Source organism: Trachinotus anak, unplaced genomic scaffold (genome assembly GCF_046630095.1).
Source record: "Trachinotus anak isolate AG129_WGS33_773 ecotype Australia unplaced genomic scaffold, CSIRO_AGI_Tana_v1 ptg000021l, whole genome shotgun sequence".
Taxonomy (NCBI): domain Eukaryota; kingdom Metazoa; phylum Chordata; class Actinopteri; order Carangiformes; family Carangidae; genus Trachinotus; species Trachinotus anak.
The window spans coordinates 12,025,097-12,052,742 of NW_027273872.1; the positions used below are offsets into that span (position 1 = coordinate 12,025,097).

Here is a 27,646-nt window from a genome sequence, read left to right on the forward strand (position 1 = left end):
GCTGGAATAAACAGAATTACAACTGGATGAAGAACCACCACAGCAACTGGTGCTGAACAGTGAAGCGGGTGAATTTGACTTATCCTAATTTTTAGATCAGCATATCAAGTCACTTTTAAAAGATATGTGCAAGGTGACGTGAGGATATACACCGTGTATGTATTATTTAATTGTTATATCATTGGGCTGATAAAATAAAGGCGACGCACTGAGCTGCAAACAGAGGAAACATCAGCGTCAGAACACTTGTGTGTGTGTTTTAGTGTTTAGTTCACATATGTCTGCTGGGTTAATTGTTTCTTCCTGTGATTGTGGATCTTCCTCCGCGTCATCTTGACCCACTGACCTCCACCGCACACATACACAAACACACACCCAAACAAACACACACAACTTAGCTTTCACATTCAATAAATATCACAGCGCACATGGACATCTGTGAATGTTCCGATGTGTGTCAGTAGAATATCTCTGCATCAGGAACAGTGTGTGTATATAACTGTGTCAGGATTGAACACCAGGAATTAAGGTCCTGGTTTTTCTCTGGAGATCCTGCCACAACCTGCAATAACAGTAAAAACCTCAGTGGTCAGACATTCAGACATATTGGAGCTGGTCAGAGGACAGAGACAGTTGTGTTTGCACCTTTAGATTGGCAGTGTTTTTTTTTTCTCCTCAAATATCACCTATCTCCTTTTTCTCCAGTGTGTGTTTTTGTTTTTTTTTTTTTGTCTCCTCAAATATCACCATATAATCTAGGTCTTTTTTACACTGCTCCAGTGTTTTATTTGAAGTGTTGATATCCATAAGAACATCCATTTGTGAGTTTTGAGCCTCTCTTCCGATTGGCTCACTGTTTTCTCAGTGATTGAATAAAAACACAGCTGATTTCAGGTAAACACTTTGAGAAACCAAATCCTGCAAGGTTGGATGTTGGGTCCAGGTGGGCGGGGCTTGGGGCATGGCTAAGGGCGGTGACTGCTTTGTAGTGACATCACAAAGTTACAAAAGTCCTTGCTTGTTTTAAGGCTCAGTTTCTGAATACAGGCTGTGTGCATTTCTCTGTTGGCTGATCACTTTGATACTTTCACAATATTAATATAGAACCTAGACCTGCTTTATAATTAAAAAAGACATGGACTTCTACCTTTATACTATATGGGACCTTTAACAGGCAAAATGGCAAAACAGGCAAAAACCAAATTAAGAATTGTTCCTTTTGGCTCAGTCACTGTTGAGACTGAAGGCTTGAGACTGGGGTCAGGTCAGGACTGATCACCCACCCCTGTCTTTTGAACATGCCATAGTGATGCCACTCCTGTTTTATTCTTTGTTTGGCTTTTATTTGGTAGATAACTGCGCTCTCAGTTTTGTAACTATAGTTCCCATAATGCTTTGAGACACCAAATTAACTATTACCTGCTCCTGTTTGCAGTTTACCCATGGATGTACAGACAACTATCACTGGATTACTGTGACACTGAATAAAACTTAAAAGTGTGACGATTCTTGATGCAGCTTTTTTTTATGGTTTCTAAGCTGAGGGGGGACTTGCACTTGGGAACAAAGTGGTTTCAAAGGACCTTAACAGCCTCTGTGTGCTTTGCATCACAACCACTGCTTCAACTGCTCAATGAGTAAATTTTCAGACCTGTCTCCTTCACAGCACACAGTAGCTGTGTCTCAATTCAGAGGCCACATCCTTCGGATTCTGATCGCATCACAGTGGCATGACTAAGCTGTTCAATGAAGGCTCCTTCAAACATGGCCAAGGAATGTGTACTTCTTTTCCTGGGTAGCAAAGGCTCCAACAGGTGGTTCCTGTGTGGCCCAATCTATCCCAAGATTCATTGCGCAGGAGCCGTGCTTTGTGACGCATCAGTAAGGGTGGGCACAGCTGGTGAAAATTTGCAGGGCAGGCCACTTCATTTTGGTTCTGCCTTTGCAGTCCACGACAGCTTCACTTCACAGAGCCAAGGGAGGTTGGATCCTTAGACAGAGAACAAAAACCCAAAACCCAACGTGTGATACTTATACACTGTAAGACATTTGATAGCAATCTGCCAGTTGACAATATTTGCTATGCAAACTAAACAAAAACTTTATCCATGGAAAACACAGAACAAAACTGCATCTTCATTATGTGCAAATGCTGGTTCAGGGTCCTCACAATGTCCTTATCCTTATTATTATTATCAGATGACTTTCACAAATAGAATCTGAAACTATAATAGAGTTAGAGTCATGCAGTGAAATGAATTAGAATAAAATGTTAGTCACCATATAAAAAATAACAGCATTGATCTTCTCCATAAATCTGGCTCATCTTCCCTTTCTCCCTGTTATAATTTAATTCTACTATATCTTAATAAATTGCACAAAGAGCTGAGAGAGAAGCATTTAGATAAAACCGGTTTAATCTCGGTCACACTCTGACAGCATCAGTGAACTCAAATACAGTAAAGGTTAATTCAATTCTCAAGGTCCAAATCTGAAAAAGGAGCTGAAGAAGAGAAAAGTGATGGACTTGGATTTAAATTTGCTGCTGCAGAAAACACAGTGAGGAAGCTTCTGTGCACAGACAGTGTGATATTTCATTACATGGCATTTCAAAAGAAAATTACATTTACTACTCTTCAAGTTTTCGTCTTGTGATCTTGATGATTGTGTTGTTATTAGATTTACAGGAGAATTTCTCAGATCAGGGCCTGTTTTCAGTGTTGGAATGAGGGAATAACATTATAAACTGATTTGAATATAAAAATAGTTTTGTGGAGCCCGAGCGGTAGAGCAGCAGCTCATCCATTAATCACATTGCTTGTAGGTTTTATGCCTGCTTTGAGTCAAGGGGGTGTGTCCTTGAGCAATGCCTTGAATCTGTTCCTGGTGTGTGTGTGTGTGTGTGTGTGTGTGTGTGTGTGTGTGTGAGTGAGTGAGGTTCTACATACTTCTCCCTATACAAATAAACATTAAATAAATTAGTTTTCACTGTTTTCAATGGATACATTGTAAAGTGCTTTGTTGTGTACTCATCATCCAGTTAGTGTTAGGATTTGGTGGTCCTCTCCTTTCCCTCTTGTGCTCTGCTGTTTACCCCTCTTTCATGTGTTTGTTTGCCCCCATTTTGTTCTGTGTCTGTATTTGTGTGTGCGTGTGTGTGTGTGTGTGTGTGTTTGTGTCTGCTTCTCATCATGCAATCTACTCCACAAATAACTGTGGTATAAAGGACCGGTTCAACTCACCATTCGATCTGTCTCTTTGTGTGGTACTAACACTACGGCCAAGCTCAGTTTGTCTTTTTTTTTTTTTTTTCCATTTTTTGTAATCCAGTTATTCCTGTGCTTGAGATTCATACTCCTGCTATCCTGCCGTGCTCAGCTCCTGTCTCTCTTGCCAGTTTGGATTTTGTTTGCCTGCTCAGCTCAGTGGACTCCTGTTTGTTCAATTCATCTGTCTGCCCTGCTCTGCGGACTCCTGTCTGTGTGCGCATCTTCGCCATTATTCTGCCAGCCTGCCTACAGCCCCCTCACCCTCATCACCGCCCCATCCCACACCTTTCACAAAAACTACAATAAAAAAAAAACCTGTAAGGCTAAAGTTGCAAACTAGCTAACATTAGCGTTCATCCATAGATACTTAAGGCTGGGCCATGAAGGAGCCACCTGTTGGAGCTTCCGTTGCCCAGGAAAAGAAAACCAAATTTTAAGAACCCTTTGAAATAGGACAGCCTAGGTGTGCCGCTGTGACACAATCAGTCTTCAGTTGCAGCCTCCGAAGGATGTGGTCCCTGAATTGTGTCACAGCTTACATAAGATCGCCTGCGTGTCTCCTTCACGTCTCCTCTGGTCTGCTGAGCGCCAGTGTGCAGTGCGCTGACAGGTCTCATTCACACAGACATTATAAACGCCGCTGATCTGCCAGATTCCAGCTTATTTGTACCTTGGAATTTAATGTTTGGACATAATCTGATTCAACAAATACTATTTTGGTTCTCCCGATTTGCAGCAGTGTGAACCAGGTGGTGACTGAAACCTCAGCAACAATTGTCCACCTGGTGCTCACCTGAGTTACTTCACTCAAGAGCTAAGAACTAGTTGGAACTAAGTTGTATGAAAATAATAGAAATGATCATTTCTTCTCTGTCAGTCTGGTCCACCGTTCAGGTTGGTATCATCTCTTAGTCCACACAGATGCTGTGAGTCTCTGTTATGATTTAATTCTACTGGATCTTGATAAACTTAACTCAGAGCGGAGGAAAGAAAGCAGTTTAAAGTCTTACAGCGTCAGCAGCACATTCTGCTCATTTCTGCACATTCCACTTCAATTCATTTCCTAATTTCAAAACGTCCAAAAGGCTATCTACTAAAAATACTTACTTTGATCTTATTTCCAGTTGAGGTCACATTGAAATGCTAGCGAAAACACAGTGAGGATGTTTCCAACATGTTGATCTGTTTCTTTCAGACGTGACTTTTTTTTTCTGTCCCCTATTTGCCAAAATCAGACACTGCAAGCATGAGAAATTAAACCGATAAAGTGTATTATTCGATATGCAGATGTGTGTCTGGTGGGCAGGTGTTGTGGTTGCTCTTTAAGTGAAACCACATTAACCTCTCGTTTCTTAAAATGCCGCAGCTAACAAAGCAGTGTTCTTCCTGTCTGAAGGAACAAGTGGTCAGCATCTGTCTCTCAACACACACACACACACACATTTTAAGGTGCTTTGATGGAAATTTGAACCACACACATGCAGCCAGTAATTGGGAGGAAATTCCCTTTGGGTTTGACTGATTAAACACCAAGTGTGTTCCTGTGCTCCGTTCTTCAGATACACAACAAGTCTAATTTACATGTTTATCTGGTTTATTGAACGAGTGGAGAAATAAAAATGTAAAAACACGGCATTATAGCAGCAGTTAGCATTTAGCAGTTAGCACTGGAGATTTTTCTTGCCTCTGCTTTGTGTCTGTGATGTGTTTGTCCTTGCATCAGCGGGCGTTCATCACACTGTCTGGCATGTCTCAAACGAAACATCATGAGATCAAGATTATGTTACACCCTTCTCACACAGTAATGAACACATGCTTGTGAACCAGTAGGACTCCTCGGGTCCTCTGGCCCAAGTCCGTTTTTCACAAGTAGTTTTTCTGAAGCTTTTTGCCTTGATGGTCGGAGTGCTAGACAATTCGAGTCTGATTAATTGTCATCTCCAGTGTTTTGGAGAAAACAAGACAACTTTTCAACATTTCAGAGAAACATCCAACAGGTTGCAGATACCCGAGGCCTCATCATGTCAGGCACATCAGCCGTGCCGCATGTAAATAATAAATTAGTTTCATCAGAAAAGCTCAAAGTCTGACTTCTGGTGATCAGTCAAACCTCAAACCCAACCTGTATGTTTAACCTCAATCCAACCATCATCTGTGAGGACTGCAGTACGAACAAGTCTCTAAAAACATCACTTGGTTTTGTTGAAATGGCAGCAGAGCGAACAGAGGGGAACGGATATTAAAAAAAGATGTTGTAGTCAGATCACAGGTGGTGGTGACACAGAGCCCCTCCCCTCACGGTCACAGTGTGTTTCATTTTTTGCATAATGTGTGCCTCACATAAATATATGCATATTTTCATGCAGAAATAGATTTCACATTCACAGTAGTCATACAGGACATGGTGTCCAAATGAAAGCCACATGCTGTGCAGCTGCTGGTTCAAGCACTAATATCGATGTTATAGAAAAAAAGGTCATGGTCATTAGTTTTTAAGAGGCAGGACATAAGTGATCAGCAGTTCAGTCTCCGCTCTTGATCTGTGTGATCTGAACTCGCAGTCGCGCTTTCATCTCTGGTGAAACCACAAGGAACCAGATCCACTTAATGAATGTTTCCAGACTCTGAAAGCTGATTTTCATCAGCATCCCACCGGCTTCAAAGTCAGGGAGACACATGCAGCTGAAAACACACGAGCCAACTGTGTTTATTGCTTCTGTATCGGTTCTGTTTCTGATTAAACCTTTTTTTTTTCTTCTTCTTTTTTTTGCAGATCAGGATTCTGTCATTCATGTTTGACACAGAGGTAGAACTACTCAAGTCATCGGTGTTGAAATAAGTGGTCACACACACACACTGCACTTGTTCAGTGGCAGAATGATTGAAGCAGAATCAGTGTCCACTTGGTTCTGCCGTTCAGTCACTTCATGTTTGATGTGTTTACTCCTTCATGTGTAATTCTTCTCTTTCCTCCTTTTGTTTTCTGTTTTCTTTGCAGCTTCCTGTGAGCATTCACTGCTGCGACCACCCAAACTCTGATTTTACACTCAAGTGTCTTTGTCAGTTGTTAGTTATTTTTTGGGTTTTTTTTCTTTGTATTTGGTTTATTGTTGTTACAGAAGTTTAATAAATCCCAAAGGAATAAAACTTTTATACTGTAGAGCTTTTGTGTAGTTAGGTCTGATGCTGCTCTCATGGTTTACACTGGTTTCATGTAGTGATAGTTCTGGCAGCAGCAGTAGCAGAGGTAGCTGCGCTGTTACTTATCACAGCCAACGGTTCAGTGTAAACTGATTTCAGATGATATGATGCCGCCTTGTGGTAAAAACATGAAACTGCAGCTTCACTGTGATTAAGGCTGTTCCGCTTATACGAACATCACATCGATAATGATCATTAGAGCTCCCTTGGTTACATATTGAGAATTACAGAATTGACGAACAGTAGACAGACTGTTCATGATCAGGCCTTGATGGTAAATAATTCTGACAACATATTTTATCTGATTTCTCAAAAGAAAGTAGGCTATTCATGTAGAATGTCTCTATTTTAAATGTCTGTAATCTATTTACCATCTTTAATGCATAAAATCAGTTCTATTCACTGAACTTGACTAAATACATTTTTTTCTTACCAAGGCAGAATCTTCTCTGGCTTCATGTGAGAACTGTTTAGTTTTAATGATGAGGACTTGCAGTTGTTCGCCTCCTCTAACCAGGCAAGTTGCAGGAATAATGAATAATGGCCACAAGTGTTTTTGCAGAGCATTATGACTGATATAATCATGTGTCATTAGTGTGTGAATTTGAGTGAGTTCACATGTTGTGTGAGGTCAGTTACAAATAAAAAAAAAAACACACAATTTAAGGAATAAAGTTTTTTTTTTTTTTTTTCAAAAATGTACACAGTATGAAATGAATCACAAGCATGACTTTATAATCATTTCTCATCAGCTCAGTAGAAAACAAATTAATTCTTCATGGCAAATTAAAATAACTAATTAAACTAAGATCAAACTGCTCAGCTCTCTCTCTTTGTGTTTAATGATTTAGTTTCGTCTCTTGTTCACTTAATTGCAACTTGTAGATTCTATGAAGTAATTTTTTCCTAAAGATCTAATGAGTAAAAAAAAAAATAAAAAATAAAAAATCAAATTCATCAAAGTATCATACTTCCCAGCAGAGCCTCCACTCAATAGTGAAAAACCTCTCCCCATTAAAAATAGAAAAAAGAAAATAAATGTTACAGATGAAATGATCAAACCAAAAGCACTTTTCTTAAAACAATGCAAAAGAATGTAAAATGATGTACAAAGGGTGTTGTCATTATTATCATTATTATTATCATCATTATTTTAAAAAATTAAAGAGCATTTCATCACAAAAAAGACAGAACTGTTACCAGATGCTACATTAGATTAAATGGAAAGAAACCAAATGATAAAAAAAAAGAGAAACCACTAAATTCAAAGCCTTCGACTCTGATCTGACTCGTACGTTTGTCTGACGTGAGGAGCTTCTTCAGGTTTATTCAGGTTTATTATTATTTATCATTTCTGTGGATGAAGAATAGACCAGAATGCAATGCAGCAGCAAGGCACATGGAGAGCCCCACCCTCTCCTGGTGGTTCTGTAATATCTCATCTTCTCATGTTAGTCCTGCTCATGTTACTGCAGTCAAAAAAAAAAAAAAGACTAGAAACTCCATTAATTTTCACTATAAAAGAATCAAACTCAACAAAGGAAAAAATATCAAACCATTTTTAACAGGCATCGTGTGGATCTGACAGCTGTGGCTTTTTAGGTCCACTAGAGGGCACTAATTTAAAATCCTTACATATAAATACCTTGGTTTTTCTGTTTCACAGATAAGCTGAATTTTATGGGATGTATGTTATATGACAATGTACAATTTCTTTTATGTTTTTTAAAATAAAATGCATATGTTTCATGCTGTATAATGACGAATCCACAGAAACAGCAGAAAAACGAATTTCCTGGAACTAACTCAGTGTTCAGAAACATTAAGAAGGGGGAACGATTCAGTGTCAACATATTTAACACGTTTGTGCACAGATTCATCAAACCGGCTGCAGATGTGAACAGCTGCCTGTTCTTTTCTTTTTTTGTCCCTTTGATTCTTAGTGCACAGACTGAACTTATTCTCCACTTGTCCTTTCTATTATTGTCACTTTCATTTTCTTGATCATTTCTGTTTACTTTTTTTTAATTCTAATCATCAAAAATTATCTTATAAATCTTTGTGAGGCAGAGCAGAGACACACTCACTCACTCTCACATACTCTCTCTCTCTCTGTGTTCAGAGTGATGTGCTGCTGGTGACAGGATCAGTTTCCTCTTCAGCTTCTTGTTGATTGCTTCACATTTATCTAGATAATGCTTAATCCAAAACTCTGCAAATCAAGTGGCAAGTGTTCATATGTACATTATGTATACAGTGCATTCAGAAGTATTCAGACCATCACTCTTTTAACATTTTATGTCACAACAGAATTGTGGGCATTTTTGCAAACGCATTAAAGTTATGATGTGTCACTTTTCCACATCAAAATGTCTGAAAATACCTAGACCTATTTTATATGGTTTTGAGTCGTGTTCTTACATTATCCCAAATGTTTCCATCAATTCTCAAACCACATTTGGTCGGCAGTCAATGGGTCAACGTCATATCCCCCTTCTCCATATGTCAGTGTTGTGGTTGAAGCTGAAAACTGACTTTTATCCAGTTTTAAGTCATATTTTTAACATACAAGTTTTATACCTTGGTCATTTTCAACTGTATATTTTAACCAGATGAAGAATTTTAGTCAATAATGTGCATTTAAATAGGAAAAGCTAAAATAATGTTCAGACACTTTGCTCTGGCACTTGAAATTCTGCTCAGGTTCCTCCATTTCTCTTGATCCTCTTTGAGATGTTTCTATGCATGGACTGGAGTCCACCTGTGATTGTATCAGCTGATTGGACATTATTTGGAAAGGCACACACCTTTCTCACAATGCATAAAGATTTCTGTGGCGTAAGACTGTACATAAAACATGGAAACCTGAAAGGGGTCTGAACACTTCCTGAACGCACTATAAATACACTCTGCCATATTTGGAAAATAAAGAAGGGATTTTGTTAAAATCCCTTATGATTTTGATTTAAATATGTGTTTAACTTAAAGGAAAAGATGCTGAGGATCATGCAAAGAACTATTTTGAGATTACAGTCAGATGTCTGAAAAAAGGGATTGTTTTTGCTCTTTAACTCAAAACTATGAGTAAATAAAATTAAAATAAAATCTCAGCTCTTGAAACATCTTTGCCACTTATTATCTCATTATTTAAAACAGCAGCAGGACTGTCTGTAGCAGATAAAATGAAGCAGTCATTGTAAATAAAAAAATGCTCGGTGGCTCAGATGGATTTTAACAGACAAGGAAAAGCTTCATTTTCATGCAAAGCAATCGTCATACTAAGTTTTTGTGTGTGTGCAGAGACAGGAGTTCATGTATTGTTCCACATTTGTTTTGATCTTTAAACGACTCTGTTAAAATGAAATGTGCTGTTTGGTCTGTTATTAGTTTCGCCTGCAAGTTAATGTTTAACATGTCTGTCATCTTGTTGCTCTCACATCCCTCTGAGGTTTATCAGTCTCACGACTTTGTCCAAGTTCTAATTTCATCTTCCAGTTTTCAATCATTTGTACGTGCAAATAAACACAAGCCCTCAAAACCTCCTGACTGTTTCTGGTGTTGTTTAGTCCGAGTGAAGAGACAGAGCCACTTTGAGGCAGCCCAGCTCTTTGCCCTGGCTGCCCAGGACTCCCTGGACCCGGTAGTTCCCATTGGTCAGCCAGTAGGGCAGATCCATGTTGGGCAGGTAGAAGTCTGACTGAGGGAGGGAGTACGAGCCCTGAGGACAGAGAGGAGGTTCAGGTCAGACTTTGTTTATACAGAAAGGAAATCACTGATACAAGCTGGGTCAGTTATCGTTTTCTACCAATTCCCAACCTGGCACCAGATTCTGGGATGTGGGACTTTTTCAGGTTTGACATGACACAAAAATGACTCATTTGTTCATTGATATTCCATAAAAGATTTTATAGCCAATTCTCATGCATGCTACAGACCACACTATGCATATGTCTTCCAAATCTAGTAGCGACTGCACACTGTGATGGCAGTTAGCTAGTAAATGGTGGTACAGCATTGTGACTGATCTAAGGTCCTGTTCAGACCTGGTATTAATGTGCCTCTTCAGTGATCCGATCACAAGTGGTCAGCTTTAAATATGACATCTCACACCTGGCTTTAAAATGCGTCTCCACATGCGTCACGAGTGACCACCTGCGATTGGATCTCACTTCACTGCTTCATATGCAAATAAACAGAGATGAGCTGTTGTTTTTAGCCAATCCCACAGACAGGTCCGGTGGGGGTGTTGGGTGAAATCCGGTTTTTATCCATTTGAAACAGTAGACGTCAGTAGAGTAGATGGTCCTTCAATGTGGCCAGGACGCACATTTTCATTCACACTGCTAGAAGAATTTGGCCACATGTGGCCCAGACCAAGTCCGAATGTGGATCTCAAATACGTCCTCAATGCGTCCTGTGTGCATTCACACCTGTACTTAGAGCTGGCCACCTGTGATCGGATCACCTGAGACGGATGTTTATACCAGGTCTGAACAGGGCCTGAATGACCCTGACTTAGTGGTCATGTGTCTGACTTTAACTTTTGCACATCTATACAAACCAGTGTGTCCTTAGGGGGTTCTGGCTGTTATTTGATGGAAAATAAAGTGTGTGTTATTGACGTTCGAAAGACCGACAGAGCCGTGAATGTTCCTCTGCTCCAGCTGATCAGGTCAACATATTCAAAGAAGCCGCATCAGACAGGCAGCTGGTCGCCACAGCTGCTACAGTGAAAACGACAGCTAGCATGTAGAGCCCACAGCCACGCTAGCAGGTCTGGACAATGTTAGCATGCTAATGTTTAGCAGGGGTAACATTTTGTATGTTTACAGTCACAGTTTCCTGCGTTATCATGGTGACAATTGCTAATTAACAATAAACACAAACAAAATAAAGTTCAGAGGTGTTAACATTAACCTGAGGGGTCACCAGTCAGATATCAATCTACTGTTGGGAGGTGTTAGCGAAGCAGACTCACAGCTTTGAAGGGGCAGCGGCAGGGCAGTCCGTAGCTGTGCAGTGGTTCAGGACAGTCCTGACCAGGAGGGATCAGCTGGTTCAGAATTTCACAAGCGTCCTCATAGTGGCAACTGCCCAGCTCCTCCACACAGGGGACCTTCACCCAGAAACCTGCCACCTCCTTCTCCAGGGTCACATTCACCTGATAAAGAGACAACAAAGAGACAGTCTGAGGATCTTAAAGCGTTTTGACGAGATCTTCTTCCAAAATCCTGCGACCTCTGCTCAAATTAATAAAAAGAGGGGGGAAAAAAAAGGGGGGGAAAGATGACAGACAGGATGTTTCACAAATCTGTGCAGTGATTTCAGATCCTGTTACCTCAGATTTACCTTTGAAAAATGAGAAATAAAATGACGTGATGGGAGGAGATACTACAAGTCTGATCCCGTGAAATCATCACCCAGAATCTGTCGAATCTGTCTCAAAGATCCCGGCTACAGTAGATGGTGGGATGAAAGAAGGAAATACAGATAAAACAGATGACCAAAATCCAACGACACACAGATGCTCGGTGCAGCATTCCTCAAATACCAAGCTAAAATGAGTTTAAAATTGTATTACATCTGATCTATGGTGCGAAAAAGGTGAGTATCTCTTGTGTGACCTAAAAGATGGAAACACAGAGGAATGAAAAACAAGGTGCACTTAACATTGAAGTCCAATAAAAGAAGTGGAACAACAGGAACATAAAAAAAAAGAGATGTGTAAGAGATGAAACAGTAAAGTGTGAAAATAAAAGGGGAAATGTGGAGCGGAGCTTTGAGAAAGTCACATGAGAAAGGCGATATCATGGTCCACTGAGTGATTAGAGACCTGATAACCTTTTACACCGCAGGTCCTGATGATGAGGAAACAACAGTGTAACTTCATATCACTTGCAAACAGCAGGAAAAAAAACAAAAAACAAAAGCTTTTCCATCTAAACTGACTGATCAAATCAAATTTAAGAAAGAGACTCATTCCTCTGAGAAGAAGACAGAGTTTGTTTGTTGAAGCCTTAATGACCATTGTGAGCCTGAGGGAAGCTCGCTCGCTCTTCACACAATAATCCACTGACGCATTTTCACTTTCATCCTTCAAGTTACCAGAAAGGCTGTTTTCATAAAAGTTGTTATATGTTCAAGTGAACAGCAAAACAGTTGGTATTAATGAAAATGTAAAATATAGGGAGGACAGTTTTTTTTCTAACCCAGTCATACCGTCAGGGGGAAAAACGTTTTGCTCCTCCAACCCCTTGAAATGAGCTTTTTGCAAACCTTCTCCCCTTTTAAAGGCAATGCAAGACTATTTTATTTGTATAGCACATTTATTATAGGCAAACTCATTGTGCTTTCCATGAAGGTGCACACGGTAACAAGTGACATCAGAATAAATAAAACCGTTTACCCTCCATTAGACACTGATAAACCACACAGAGCTGAGCCACCGCTGTACACAAGTCATCTCCAAATACTTTAAATGTATGATGTGCTTTTAATCATTACCCAGTATTAAAAATACCCAGGTCTCGTTTTTCTAATTGATACCATCATGTTGAATGAATCTGATCACAACAATCAAACCCTGTAAAACTGTCACTTTTGAGCACAGTTAAATGTGTTTGAGCAGCAGCTCAGCCTGATCCGGTCTAATTGCAGACACAGTGCTGTTTGTTGACACTGCTGGCTGCTGATGGGGCCTTACAGCGTTATCCAGAGCGCAGCTCTAACTTGGTTTATCAGTCATATTTTCCTCTTGTTAACCTAGTTAAAGCAACCCTCATTGCCTCCTGCTCTGTGGTCTAAAGTAAACACCATAAAATAAATATCAGAGATTCATATCCACAACACAAGAGCAGCGCCTGCTCAAACCTGAGGCTGTTAACTGGCAGCACTGAGGAGAAAGTGAAACGATTTCATGACCTTCACCAATTCTGATCTGAGTCAATCAGTATGATCACTGCTGTGCCTACGCTCCTCTTCTTTGTGTTGTGAACCTCAGGTTTGTGCTGCAGTGGAGGCTCAGAGGATTCATTTCAAGTGAGGTTTACATAGTTCCATTTTTTTTCTGATGTCGTTCGTGTGATCAAAGACAAATTACTGCCATGTACGCAGCCTGCTGAGTCATTAAGTTTCTTATTTCTGCTGGTTTCACACATGATGCAGACTTACTGTCAAAAACTGGCTCGTAAACCTATTTCTTCTGTTTCCCGATTGGAAAACACACAGGACCTGGTGAAGCATCTTAGCGTCTTAGTGTTCATGGTGGGAGAAGAAAAGAGCTGCTCTCAGTCTCTCTGGGACTGAAGTCAGAAATCTTTTTTAATAACAGACGGAGTGGAAAATAAAAACAGATTTTAACCGTGCACCAAAAAAAAACCCAAAAGATTTCTGAATTCAAGACATGAACTTCGAAAACACAGCTTTGCAAGCTCCCAGTGACTTTATGGAATACTGAATAGTTTCTCAGCTTCTGAGTTCCTCAGTTTCACATGATAGTAAATTCACTGAAAAAACTGCAAAAGCTAAATTTTTCTTTCTTCCTTTCCTCATTTATTTATCTATTTTCTTTTAATCACAGTGTTCGCACCCTGTTCTGCTCACAGGAAACTAACAGGATCAGCATCAGGTTCAGACACGCCTGGGTTCTCTGAAAAGAGAACAGGACATTGCACGAGACAGTTGAACTTGTCTTAAGTGGCACTGTGTTTATGATCCAGCGGCAAAAACAGGCCGCAACACTGATGTGCTGAAGTGTGGAGTATTTTTACGCTCCGATGCACTCACATGTGTCCTGACATTAAAAAAAAAAAAACGACAACAAAGGAAGTGTGTACACTCTCCTGTACATAAAGGGCGGTGTTGGTGTACTCACAGCCAGCGGAGCAGCGAGTTCGACAGATGTGGTTCCTGAGGCGGAGGCTGTCAGGTCTCCTGGGATGGTGATGGGGTCTGGAGACAAGGCCAGAGTTTTCAGTACAGCAGGAGCATCGGGCTGGCCGCAGTTCTTCCAGTCAAAACCCAAAACCTGTACGCAACAAACACAACACAGACCAGCATTTTCACATTTTTGTGCATTTAATACAAACCATGTCATATATCTGTACCAGCTCACCAGTGTTTTTACAAACTTCCACACAGAGATTGATTCATTTTCTTACTCTGTGAGAAATCAACTCCTCCAGACTTGAAACCACAAACATTTCCACACAGTGTGGAGATACGATTTTTAATTTTCTCCTGCACAACATTTTATACACTGAATTTGTTTCTAATTGTTCTTTTATATTGATAAATATTCACACTTTATTGTTACTGCTTAGTTTGCAATGTGAACAGTGGTTAGGAGTTCACACGTCACCGTTAGGGGGGCATGCATATTCACAGGGAACAGACTGCGTTGATGTTGTGACCCATGGTTGTGACTCACCTTTGCGTTGGTGACTCTCCTGCAGCTCACCTGGGTGACAACACCGGCTACAACCAGACTCACTGTTACCGCCAACATCACCGACCGGTCCATCCTGTTCCCCCGCAGCGCAGACTGCCGACACCGTTCTGAGCAGCTTAAAAACACCGTTGGCGAAACCCAGCGAGGACTGACTGCTTCTCTCCGCGGTGGATCGGTTACTTCCGTGTTTACTACCGCACCGGCCCAGTCGGTCACATGACCGCCGACTCACATGTCACATGTTCGCTACTGTCTTATATTTTATTTATTTCGTGGAATTACATTTTTTCATTTTCAATTTGAGAAATTAAATAATTTAAATCATTTAAATAAAGCCCTCCTATAAGCTTCCATGATGACTTTAATCTTTATAATTTTTGTCTGTTTTTTTTTTGTTTTTTTTCTTTTCATCAGATGCTTTGAGAATGAATCACTATAGTATAATCATGGATTGTGCGTTTAAAGGATAATTCAACCCTTTGCAAGATTTCACATTTTCATATTGCTGTGCCCCCGAGCAGTTTGGTCAAGATCTGTAAACAGGTAGAATCTCTCCAGTTTGCTTCATAACAATGAATGGGGATCTGACACTGTGACACCATAAAATATTAGTGCAATGCCTTTTTGGTGTACAAAATGACTATTTGGCTTACAATAGCCAACTATATTACAAAATATGGAACATAACGCCAAGCTTGACATATTAACACCTGGTCCCTCTTTCCACCGTACCTCCAACGCTGATTACTGTGAGACATTCTTCATTCATTCATTCTCCATTTTTTTTTTTTAGTATAAATGTGTATAGGTGTAGGTGGCCTGTGTGTGTGTGTGTGTGTGTGTAGACATATAGACTTTTTTATCTGTTTGTTAAAAGCAATTGGGAAGTGGGGTGTGGGGGTGGGCTGGACTGACTGGTGTTAGCATATATATATGTACCACAGACGGAGAAGAACATGCAGACTCCACAAAGAAAGGCCAGGAGGTTTGAATCCACAACCTTGTTGCCATTTTAATATTAAATATTGAAGTTGCATTGTAACACATTCAGGTTTTAAGTCAAGACTCCAGTGAGGATCAGTATCAGTCTGACCTGCCACTCATGAAACACGATCAGCAGAGTATCTTATAAAAGTCCAATTATCATAACTACCAATTTCCTTTTACTTGACCAGTTACCATCTTTTAATTCACCTTTTTTCACACATTTTATAGAATTGATTCAAGTGATACTGTGGAAGAAAGTTTTCTTGAACATGCGGGCACTGGTAGTGTGTATGATCTTGATTAAGCAAACTTGGATATGCAAAGTAATCAGATCTTATCAAATGTGATGTATATCCATATCAGGCACACAATCCTATCTGTGATGCGGATGTTCCACCTCCTCCAGTGCACAGACGAGACCAATGTTTTTGCCATGATGAAACACTGTTCTTAAACCATTCTTAGTTTCAGTATTCCTCTCCATTAAGTGATCTGTGTAAAGGAATAAAACAGCAAACTGTGACAAAATGACACAGAACTGATTTCATTTTATTTCCCGTTTGCACACAATATATAGAAAGATGGACGGTTACAAAAAGCCCAGGAGAAGATGGTTGTCTTTTTCTCAAAGTAAAAGAACAACAGAGAGAATTAAAATCTCAATGAACATGATTTACTTCACTTGTGGTGTTAGTCAATCATTGTAGTGTAAACTGTGACAAAGCAAAGAGGAAGCAGTTTTACAAATTTAAGTCCAGCAGAGGGTCAAGAAGGGAAGAGACTGATTTCCTCCTTGGTGCAGATCTACAAACATCTACATACATGTGGCTTCTAAGGAAAAGTTTAAATTCCAACAAAAACAATACTGTGTGAACCTTTGGACAAATATTGTCTACAGTTTGCCATATTTTTTACAATTCAGGGAATGTACTTCAAATTTGTCAAAGGAAGTTTGTTAGTGCCTTGTTTTTTTTCTGTTTTTGAGTGAACTCTTATACAAGCAGGACAGACGGGTACGAACATAACTTTCATACTATACAGGACGAGAAGCAGGACGGCTTTGATTACAGCCAGAGGTATGTTGGAAGAATACTTGTAGAGATTATTTAGGCCAGGCCACTGTGTTGAAGAAGAAACGACGTGGAACACAAACAAACTGGCGTAGCATCATGAATTTTGGTTTTTGTTATGATTCCCCAAATGCATTCAGCAGCTCTGGCCTTGTAAATCAAAACACTGAAAGAAGATCCGCATCCAAGGGGATTTTTGTGCGTGTAAGCTGCAGGAGGGTTGGCACAGGGTAGGGGGTGTGGGGGAGTGTGGGGGGTTGTGTGGTGGGGTGGGGTGGGGGTGTGGGGGGGTGGCATCAGACTCTTCCTGACAGGCAAAGAACTTGAATTCCAGTATAAATGTTCACCTTGCACCAGCAGCAATCATTTCCTAAAGAAAACACACAGATGGAAGAAAATAAGTCAACTGATAGCATTACATTTAGAAATCCATATCAGATGAACTGATACTGAAAGTAGTTGTGACATGAAGGACAAATATGTTCTATGTGAATTGTGATTAAATTTATCATTGAAGAGAGAGATCAATGATGTTCGTTTTTTTTTTTTTTGTTTATGTTCACCTTATTCGGACATTAGTGTTTCTAAAACACAATAATTAAAATAAAATTAATAATTACAACTTACAATTCTCCATAATTTCTGGGGGTCAGAAAAGTCTACAGATTTACAGTTAGTTTATGGTGTCATGAACATAAACCTGTGGGAAAAGAAATATAAATCTATGAGCTCAGCTGGCAGGGAAAAAAATTGACTTCAACACTTTTACTCCATCATGTCACCTGTTCTACATGAGCAGAAGCAGACTCCTTCATTTAGTGCCGTTGTACTTGACCTCCTTCCCGCACTTCTTCAGTGTCTCCGTGAGAACCTCCACGTCTTTGTCAGACTCAATCCAAACCAGTTTCTTAGGCAGGTCGATCTCAAACTTCACATCTAACAGCAGAGAAAACAAAGAGGCACTCTGTTTAACTCCAGGAACCAAAAGCACCATGGATACCCCTCAGACCCTTGCATGACTGCACTTACATGCACTGAACTGTATAAAGAAAAGATTCACCATAAGCCACTTAAATTCTGATGTTGGTTATATGTTAAAAATGCAGCAGCACTCCGACAAAGTAAATCTTTTCACCACTCTAACGTCATGGATTTGTGAGATCTAACAGTCTAAGAGGATTTGAAGGAAAATATCACCCTGTGAGGTGTGGTTTTAACAAAACAGATTTCTAGTGTGGGACTGGGACTGGTACGTAGTGTCACTTTGGCACACAGCATTTTAATGACTGAGGCAAATATAAGTTTAAACAGTACCACTGCATCAGGCGACTCATTGGCTGACTCAACATTCAGAGCCAAGAAGTCATGAGGTTGGTGTGATGCAAGGTGCCTTTAAAAAATGTAACTGCACTTTAACTCTTACTGAATTCTATGAGAGCACAGAGGAGAGAGCTGTGTGGGCTCTTTTAAGTTGATGCTATAAATTAATTGAACTTTTCATATTATTTAACAATGGCAATGCAGAGAGGTGTCAAATAAGTTGCAAAAGATTTTCAGATCATATAGTCTGAAGGGGAAGAAGAGCCTTACCTCCCAGTTTGTTGAGGACTCTGGTAACAGCTCCTGAGCATCCCTCACAGGTCATCGCCACCTCAAACTCGTGCTTCTGGTAGAGACAGATTCAAGCATTTCCGTTCATCTCTCTGTGTGATTAGTTTTATCATCTCTGTCATGAGATTCAGTATCACTATAATCATCAATCCTATAATCAACAACAGTTAATCTGCTGATATTTGTTTTGTTTAACGATTTATCATACAACATTGTTTTGCTCCAATTAAAGTTACAAAAACTGAAACTGACTAAAACGACTATGATCAAAATAGCTGCCAATAATTATTCAGTCAATCAACTATCGATCATGCTGGTGTGTGACATATTCTGTTTTAGAGCTAAAAGATTGGTCGATTAATTACTGCAGTGCACAAACTACAATACCTCAACAGTAAACTAAACTTGTGTACTGTGAGTTAATGATGCTAACGCAATGTGCTGTTGAATTCACGCTGTAGCTTACTAAAGTTTTGGCCTCGAACAAACCGTGGTTTGGATCAATAGACGCGATCCGTAACTTATAAATGAGCTAAAGCAGTTTTGACAGCTAGCTTGCAGGCTACTTAGCATTCCGTAGAGGAAATGCTATCTTACTTCAAGCTAAACTCCATAACAAACAAAATAAGGATCGCAACAACTCACGGTCATGTTTAAAGTGATGTGTCTCAAACTGCTGTCGGCTCAGCTGTGGACTTTCGCCTCTGGCTGTCTTGCAACTGCTGCAAATACTGCGAAAACCTCCAGAAACGTTCACTGCCGGTTTAACCGGTTCGCGTCAAGGTAACTTTCATCACCAGCACGATTTCCGGTGTGACAAATTAAGAGAGATGCATTCTTGATAGATTCACATATTTTTTTTATTTTGCATTGTTTTTGAATCGGGTATAAACATTTTTAAAGTGTATATTTATATATAAAGAATAAACTTGTGCCTGCATGTTATTTTTGACTGTAAACAAAAAGGCCTGTAAAATATACAGGATTTGCTATTCAGTTTTGTTTGAAGGAACAGGAGTCATTCATTATTTAAAGAAATCTGTCATTATGTAAAGTTAGGAAAATTGTGGTGTCCGTTTTATTGGCTTCACCATCTTTTGTTTATTATCCCCTGAGGTACTGGCTCACCACACTCCATGTTTTGTCTACTTTTTGAATAAAGTTTTAGAGAAAAAAAAGTGTTTCACTTCCACTGTTATTTTAGCTACCTTGACATACAGAAAATGCTCATCTTGCATGGGTGTTTCTCATTTTGTTTCGCTTTCTGCTGATTTCTAAAACCTTAGGTTTCTTTGCACTTGGTTTTTGAGCAACTTATATGAGATGAGGAGAGAATAAATGAAAAACAAACTGCGCAGTGAACTTCAAAACGTAGCCTCAGTGTAGTTTCCCAAACTAACGCTTCTATTACATTCTTTCCAAAATAAAAGTCCGATCAGTAGCGGAAAAGACGAGTGAGTGTCGTATTCAACCAACATAAACAGGACAAAGAATAGAGTTTCTCTGTCCTATACATTAGAGATATTTTGCAAGTACATTTTGTTTCTTTTTATTATTTCTTACAATTGTTCTTTCAGGGTTAAACCCTTTAAATAATACTTACATTTATGAGTAAACTGTTTAGCCAACAAAATCTAATTATTTACCATAAAGTCCAGTTTTTTCCTTATATATATAAAGATTCATGCAGTCCTGCATTCAGACTGGAAGAAAATATGTTCGACAGTCTTGACAGAATCTACTGGAGATGATATTTTGATTATATGCAAGAAATCAATAGATGGGTGGATGTTATTCAATATTTTAAAGCTCACTTCTTTGGCTTTAGGTGGACTTGTATAAGGCAAACATCGTTTTCCTTTTTTTTTTTCCTACCTCTGCATTTCTGAATTCTTATAGAGCTCTGGGTTTACTCCACATAATTTGCCTTTATGTCATTTGATTAATCACAAATGTGCTGCACATTTGCATTAGTGAAGTACAATATCAACTACGCTGAGTCCTCCATCCTACCCCCAGGGGTCCAACAACAAATATTTGCCCCCCAGGGCCCATTTGGAGGTATATCCAGCCATGTTAATAAGGGTGATAAAAACCTGTTAGTGAACAGAGTTGTCCAGAGTGGTCTCATGACTGATCCAAGTGATAAAGGCAAATCCAGTTCCGCAATGAGCAGTGGATCTCATAAATCTCAATATGTAATAGGACCATGCCAGAATTTAATTCAATCTTCCCGACAAGAGTAAGGGGGTTTAATAGAGGAAGTAGAGCTGAGACATGTCGGCTTCATCCCACAGACCGTACCCTAAATATGAGCTTTTAAACATGCTAACGCTAGCTTTGTCTACTGCAGTCCGTCCCCATGGCAACAGTACGTGGAAACACCTCCACCGCCGCCCTCGAGCCTGTATGACCACGACTGCACTACGTCCTCGCCCGGCCGGGTCATGTGACCACCCCGCTGGCTCCCTGACGCTGAGAGCCGAGCAACCACCAACTGTTCAATCGGTGCAGTGTCACAGTCGCGCTGCGTTCAATCACCAGACATGTTTACGATATGAAAATTAGAGGTCTGCGGCGAAGTTAGCCTCTGGTCGAGCCAGCCAGGACCGGGAAGGGAGGACAAGGTTGCTCCGAGGTAAGTTGGTGTACGTGGAGAGCCGTGTTGGTGGGTGTTTACGGACACAAATATGGCATCGGGGCATACAGCTAACGTTGGCTAACCCTTGTTTTTATCAAACATGACGGAGGGCGAGCTAGCTTTAATGTTCTCGTCGAGCCGAAGCGTTACAAACAGGTAACAGGCTATTACCAGTGTATAGCTGTTCCCATTTTAGCCGCCGTCTTCCTTTCTTTCTATTTCAGTCCCTTCTCTGTGCGTGTCTTTCTCGGAAGCAAACGGCAACTAAACCGTTCGTGCACGGCTCTATTTATCTGCTTTCTTAACACAGTACAATTAATCATAAGCTCGTCTGATGGTGTAGTTTCCTGGCCAGATCCCATCAGTGATGTTTGTCCCGGTTGATTGCCTCATCACCGCGTCCATTGAGGCGACAGAGACACTCACACGTCTCTTGGCCAAAGATTAGTTTAAAAATAATGGGATTATCGGGTCGATCTGGTCGGTCCTCAGTGTGTATTTGTGTTCTGTCATGAAAGGACAACACCAAGCATTTGAAAACATTACAGAACAAATGAAGATGAACAAACAGCTGACTTAGTTTGGCCGCGCCCTGATTAAACGCTGGACACTGTACCCAGTATCAGCTTTAATGCTGACTTTCAGAGCTCTGAAGGTAAAGGTCACTATTTTTTGTTGCCTGACCTGGAAGGTCTCCATGTCTCCTTTTGTCACTTTTAAAGTGACAGTATTATTCATGTTATTCAGAAATTCCACACCATGCTATTTGCATTTCTATGGTGCTTGGTTTAGTTCTCTCATGTCATGGCACATTAAGGGAATGGCTGAGTAGCTCATAATTGACAGAGCACACATTTACACTGTAGTTGTGGAAATCACAAGTCTTTTCTGCATGCTCACCAAACCACTGCTGAACAACGTCTAATCCCAAGAAGGAACTGCCAGGAGACACAAAGTTTCACTCTGTGTGGACAATGGTTCTTTAATATATCCCTATTTAGTTTTACATTCAAGAATCAGTGCTTTACAGTGTTAATGTGAGATAGATGCAGGATAAATACCTGAAGGGGGAATTCTATGATGGCTTTAAAAGCATATATTTGTTTTGCACTTATTTGGATTTATTTGGATAGAAGTCCAAGGTGTGATTTTTCCTTTAAAAACAGATATCCAGTTTCACATGGTGTTCTGAACTCCTTATGCTGTGACATGAAGATTAAGGAAGTGGGCCCATTCGATCTGAGACTTCTGAAAAGCAAACCGAACCATTTTGGTTCCTTAAAATTTCTGCACAGTCCAAACTTTCTCTGTCGCCTTAAAAGCATCGAATCAGCGGGTGGACAGCAAAGTCTTTGTACAAATCCGTCTGTGATTAGAAACAGCAGCAACACACAGCAGGTCGTAACGATGTTCTCACATGCCCTGTTTGAACTGACAGCCCTTATACTGCTCTTACATAACATCATGACTGAAGTGGGTTGGGGTTAAGTGCCTTGCTCAAGAACTGTCCAACACACTGGCGTGTCAGTCCAAAGCTTTGAGCAGACAATGTTGTAGAGAAACAGCAGAGAATATTTTGAACAGATCTGATTTCAAGCTGTAAGAGTTGACTGAGGCTGAAACTGCCAGTCCTTTTCTGTATCAATGAATCTTCTTATTATTTACTCAAATAATTATATTGTCTTTCAAATGTAGGAAAAAAGCGAAGGATGCCGATTATAATTTCACAGAGTCCAATGTGATGTAATCAAATAGCTTATTTTGACCGACTGACAAATAGAGCAATAGCAAATTATTACATCAGAGAAACTGCAGGTTATTTGATCATCAAAATAGTTCCAGATTAATTTTCTGTTGATAGACCAATATTGATATAATAATTTTCTCTAGCAATAAAGTTTATCTCATAATCACAGAATGACAATATGTATCAGAGGGCGTTTGATCAGCACTCAAAAATGTGTTTTGTTTAATGTTACTTTACTTGGATATTTGAGCCTCACTATGCAAAATGGTGAACACACACACGTAGAATAGACTTTTCCGTCACATCTTTTTTTTAAATTTTTTTTTATTAAAAATATTTGTACATCCAATGAGTAAGAGGGAGTAGATGCAATTTTAAGAATTTTGAAATGGATGATACAACTTTAATTGTGGAAAAACCTTATCAGACACAAATTTATTATCATTCAAATCAGAGATTTTTTTTCACGTCTTGATTTAATCCTTAAAAACTGTAAATATAGATACAATAAGCTTACTTTTTATACATTCAGCAATTGTATGTTTAACCTTTAAGTTGACAGAACATTTCGTTGGAAACATGGTGTCAAAGGTTAATTTCTGCTGTCATAGCTTTTTAAATTCTCTTTTCAGAGCATGAATATGTAACAAAACAGACAGAATTAACACACATCAACGCACAAACAAGCAGAACTTTCTTATATGTTATATTGATATTGTGATAGTGACAGAGTTAAATTTGTCAACTTTCTTTGCCAAACCATTTACTCTGTAGTATTAATCACTTCATTATGACTGGTTATATTAGTTCACTGTGGAAAGTTATAAATACAGGAACAGGACTACTCTATGACAATGTTGGATTGTTTTTATGTGATTTTTAAATAATGTGAAGATTTGCCAGGTATTGAATTTGCCTGTTCCTGAAGTGATGTTTTTGTTTTTTTTGTTTATTCTCAGCAAGTTCATCACATCATATTATCACATCATATTATCAATATTGATATGATATTTTGCAATATCGTATCAATATTGCAGTACAAAAATACATGTCATGAATTAAAGGGGCAAGATGTCATTTAAAGATCACTATGGCTTGCTCTTATTGTGAAGGCCGTGATCTCGTTTCCCTGCTGCTGCTGCTGCCAGATTTAACTGAATTATTTTGTCTCTTCTGTTGTAGGAAGCTGTCAATGCTGGTCTCTCTGATCTCCCAGCATTAGGATATACAAGGCTGGGAGAGGGAACACCCATCCCTCCACAAAACCACCCGACCCAACATGATGGCTTCAAGTGATGTAGACATCCGAGGTGAAGGTATTAAAATCAAGTGCACTGTTTTTGCTGATTACATTCAGTTGTTGTCACAATCTTAAAAAGTGAAAGGCTGTGGGAATAATAGTGTAGATGTAGTACAATGCAGATCGATGGATGCAGAGCGGTTATGTGTAATCCCAGTTGACAGGCAGTAGTCTTGGGCCGATATTCAGGCTGGCCGCAATTGAGATTATTAATTTTGGATATCACCCAAGCCTTGCAGGTAGACACTGAATCATCTAAGATGACACCCTCTGGTGCCTTGTTTGGCAGGAGGTCCCACTAACAAAGTAGATGTTCACTATGTGGTGATCTAGTCTTTAAAAGAACATAAAGTGGCTGTTTTTTATGATGTGCAGAACGACTTTAAAGGGTCTCTGATTCATCTTGAATTATGTGAATATTATATTTACACTTTTCTTTCTAATAACAATTTTTATGTGTTGTATTTATGTTTTGTGCATGGTTATGGAATACACTGAAGCAACCATTTGACCCTTTTTTTCCCTCCATCTTTTGCCCATTAAAGGACATTTAAGGACAAGCTCTACTGAACTAAAGTAAACCTTAAAGTCCAGTTATCAGTTTTTGCAGTCTAAAATAATGTCAGTGTGTTTATTTATATGCAGGCCAGCTGCTGTTTGATTGACAGCAGCTAGTAGGTTAGCAAAGTGCCAGTGCGGAAGAAGACATAAACAAACCTGCGCTGTAGCTACGTGGCATGTGCAAATAGTGTGTTGCTTGTGGTACTGGGGAGTGAGGAGTGCAGCAGCAACTAACCAGACCCAGGTGACATTTGCAGGTATGTTTAAATGCGATTTAATGTGATGCAGCTGCTTAGCTATCTACCATGTGAACTGATCTTAGCAGTGCACTCATCAAGCTAAAGTGCAGGACAGGGCATGTGTTTTAGTTTTTTAGCTATGAAGGAGACTTTATCAGGAAAAGCGGGTTGTTTGGAGTCTGTGGCTTTGTGTTTGAGCTGCTTGGTTCAGTGCGACCGTCTGCTCTTCAGATTATAGAAACGGTGACATTACTGCTATATGCAAGAGTTGATTGGCTGTATTGAAATAAGGTCTCCATCTATGTAGACAGATACCAGAATGATTTGCATTAATGCAAAAGAAGAGGGCGCCATCAGGAAACCGCAGAATATAAAATAGAAATATCTCCCTTATGGTTTCAGATTTTTTTTTCTCAAAGAGAAACACAGGACTGGTGAATTACAGCAAATACAGTATGGATCCTGTAGCAGACAGAGAACTCAGTGTTATTTCAGTTGGACTTAAATGCTTAAAAAACATGACCATCATCAGTATTTGTCGGGTAGTATCAGGTGGCATCAAGGCCGTTGTTAAGTGAAACAGATGTCTAGCTGAGAGGTTTTGGAGCATGAAGCTGTGGCTTTTAAAGATGTTTTCAGTTTCACTTTAGTATTGGTTTTCACACTGGGAGAAGACATTCTGCCTGCTGATGCAAAAATGAATATTACGCTCTTCACCCCTCCAACACTGAGAATATTGCCCGACAGTGCTTCTCTGCTTAAAAGGGTAATAAAAGTCACAAGAGAAGATATTTCACTGCTGATTGTTGTCATGTGTTGATTATAGTCAGCTGGTTCACAGGAGAACTTTGTAGAAATATCTCCATCAAATTAGGACACTGTGACTTTAAAAGTCATGAGAATTGCTCACGTGCCGTGAGCCTGGTGCAGAGTGATTTTAATACCATCGAAGTGTTCCTGTGTCTGTGGAAAGAGCCCAATTAAAAAATTTAACTGCAGCTTATCTCTCAAGTTTTCCTTAAGTCTGTGGAGCTTTATATCATCTGCTGTTTGTTTTCTGAGAAAAAAAAGGCTCTAGACCCACTGTGGTCTCCCAGCCCAGCTCCTCATCACAGCATGTAGCAGCTAAAGAGAAAGATGTTTGCTTAAAGGGGAATGAATATTGGATTTAGATTCATTAAGAGGACACAAACATGACTCCAAAAGAATAATAATGTTGCTGTGGATCTGTTGTTTCTTCATTTCTTTCTTTCTTTATTTTGATCCCCATTAGTTTCCACACAGTGGTTGCTAGTCTTTCTGGGGTCCACACACAAAAACAACAAATAAAAGAAAGAAGTATTAAAATTAACTATATCAATAAAGCAGAAAAAAACAAAACAAACCAAAACGCAGAAAATAATTTGAATAACATATAAAACAGTAGTAACTTACAATGAAAACAAAAACAAGATAGTCACAAACACACAATAACAAAAAGAAAATGAAAACATCTAAATCAGATTCATCAAATTTAGTTTTGGTAACCTTTTGAAGTCTGTCTAATGTAGACGGGAGCAGATTCCAAGCAGTGCAGTCCTGCAAAGGACAGTTCTCATCATACAATTTGTTCATGGACTCGGCACCCACAGATGACCACACCCACAGCAAGAACCTGTATTTACTATGTTTTCCACAAAAAAGTGTTGTGTATTATTCCACAGAACATTTCGTGTGAATAACGGAGGACCAGATTTAAATTTTTCCTCCTCCGTCAGCCATGATAGTTATTTATGCATCTTACACATACAGCATGAAAAGAACAATGGTGATCTGGCTGCTGTGTTCCAAGTATTTTTTAGATGTTTCTCAGCAGCACTTGACCAAGTAACTGGGCAGTACTCAAGGGATGTGTGTCAGATGTGTAAACAGGCAACGGCTTGCTATGCTTTGCCATAGGAACAAGGATGTGGAGGGAGACAAAGTAAACAAAACTGTCGCTATACTTCATGTGCCAAACACTCTGTCAAACTGCACCCAAGTGACATTTGCAGGAACGTTTACTTGATGTTTAATGTGCCGCAGCTGAACAGGTAATTAGCTGTCTAACCTTCAAACTTAGCAGTGTAGTTCATGTAGTGTAACTTGGTTTTGCTGCAGTATTTCTAAATTACTGTTTGCCCCGTTCTGAAATAAATGGAGGAAATAGTCGAATGCAGACAGGAGTGGAGAAAAACATGTGAACTGAAAAGGGCTTTTTTAAATCAGAAAGTGGCAAAGGCTCATGTTGTTTTCCATATTACTAATTTAGTCTGCTGTAACCACACCAAGCCTATCAAATGCAGAGGTTTTAGGATAATCCATTACCTTTGTCAGGTGTGTGTATAGTATCTAATCAGTGGCATTTTCTGTCTTTCTTCTCCTTGTTGTAGGTTCTTTGTTTTCTGACCAGAATCCATCAGAAATGGACGCTCTGTGTCCCTCTCCTCCTGGACCATCCAGACCCCAGCGTAACTATGAGAGGATTGGAGGGCAAACGGGAACTTCGTAAGTGTTATAAATCTAATGTGCGGTTAACCACCAACAGTCAGT

General features: G+C 39.6%; 3 protein-coding genes across 5 annotated transcripts in view; 1 reads left to right on the forward strand and 2 right to left on the reverse strand.

Moving 5' to 3' along the window:
* Positions 1–7,179: 7,179 nt before the first annotated feature.
* gm2a (ganglioside GM2 activator) lies at positions 7,180–15,123 on the reverse strand. The gene is made up of 4 exons (XM_071457764.1): positions 14,899–15,123; positions 14,344–14,496; positions 11,449–11,631; positions 7,180–10,188 (listed from the first exon to the last, which is right to left on the reverse strand). The coding sequence occupies exons 1-4, from the start codon at positions 14,989–14,991 to the stop codon at positions 10,033–10,035; spliced, it is 585 nt and encodes a 194-aa protein (XP_071313865.1). The 5' UTR covers positions 14,992–15,123; the 3' UTR covers positions 7,180–10,032.
* A 1,314-nt stretch (positions 15,124–16,437) lies between these two features.
* On the reverse strand, positions 16,438–19,375 carry atox1 (antioxidant 1 copper chaperone). The gene is made up of 4 exons (XM_071506982.1): positions 19,233–19,375; positions 18,567–18,642; positions 17,759–17,912; positions 16,438–17,346 (listed from the first exon to the last, which is right to left on the reverse strand). The coding sequence occupies exons 1-3, from the start codon at positions 19,236–19,238 to the stop codon at positions 17,788–17,790; spliced, it is 207 nt and encodes a 68-aa protein (XP_071363083.1). The 5' UTR covers positions 19,239–19,375; the 3' UTR covers positions 16,438–17,346; positions 17,759–17,787.
* A 1,686-nt stretch (positions 19,376–21,061) lies between these two features.
* slc36a1 (solute carrier family 36 member 1) overlaps positions 21,062–27,646 on the forward strand; it is a 45,215-nt gene continuing 38,630 nt past the window's right edge. For 2 of the 3 annotated variants that reach the window (XM_071506978.1, XM_071506981.1), the window contains exons 1-3: positions 21,062–21,225; positions 24,158–24,291; positions 27,487–27,601. In XM_071506978.1, the coding sequence (XP_071363079.1) occupies positions 24,255–24,291; positions 27,487–27,601 (152 nt within the window). In that variant the 5' untranslated portion in view covers positions 21,062–21,225; positions 24,158–24,254. The remainder of the gene's footprint in view (positions 21,226–24,157; positions 24,292–27,486; positions 27,602–27,646) is intronic. The other variant, XM_071506980.1, reaches the window with a different exon arrangement.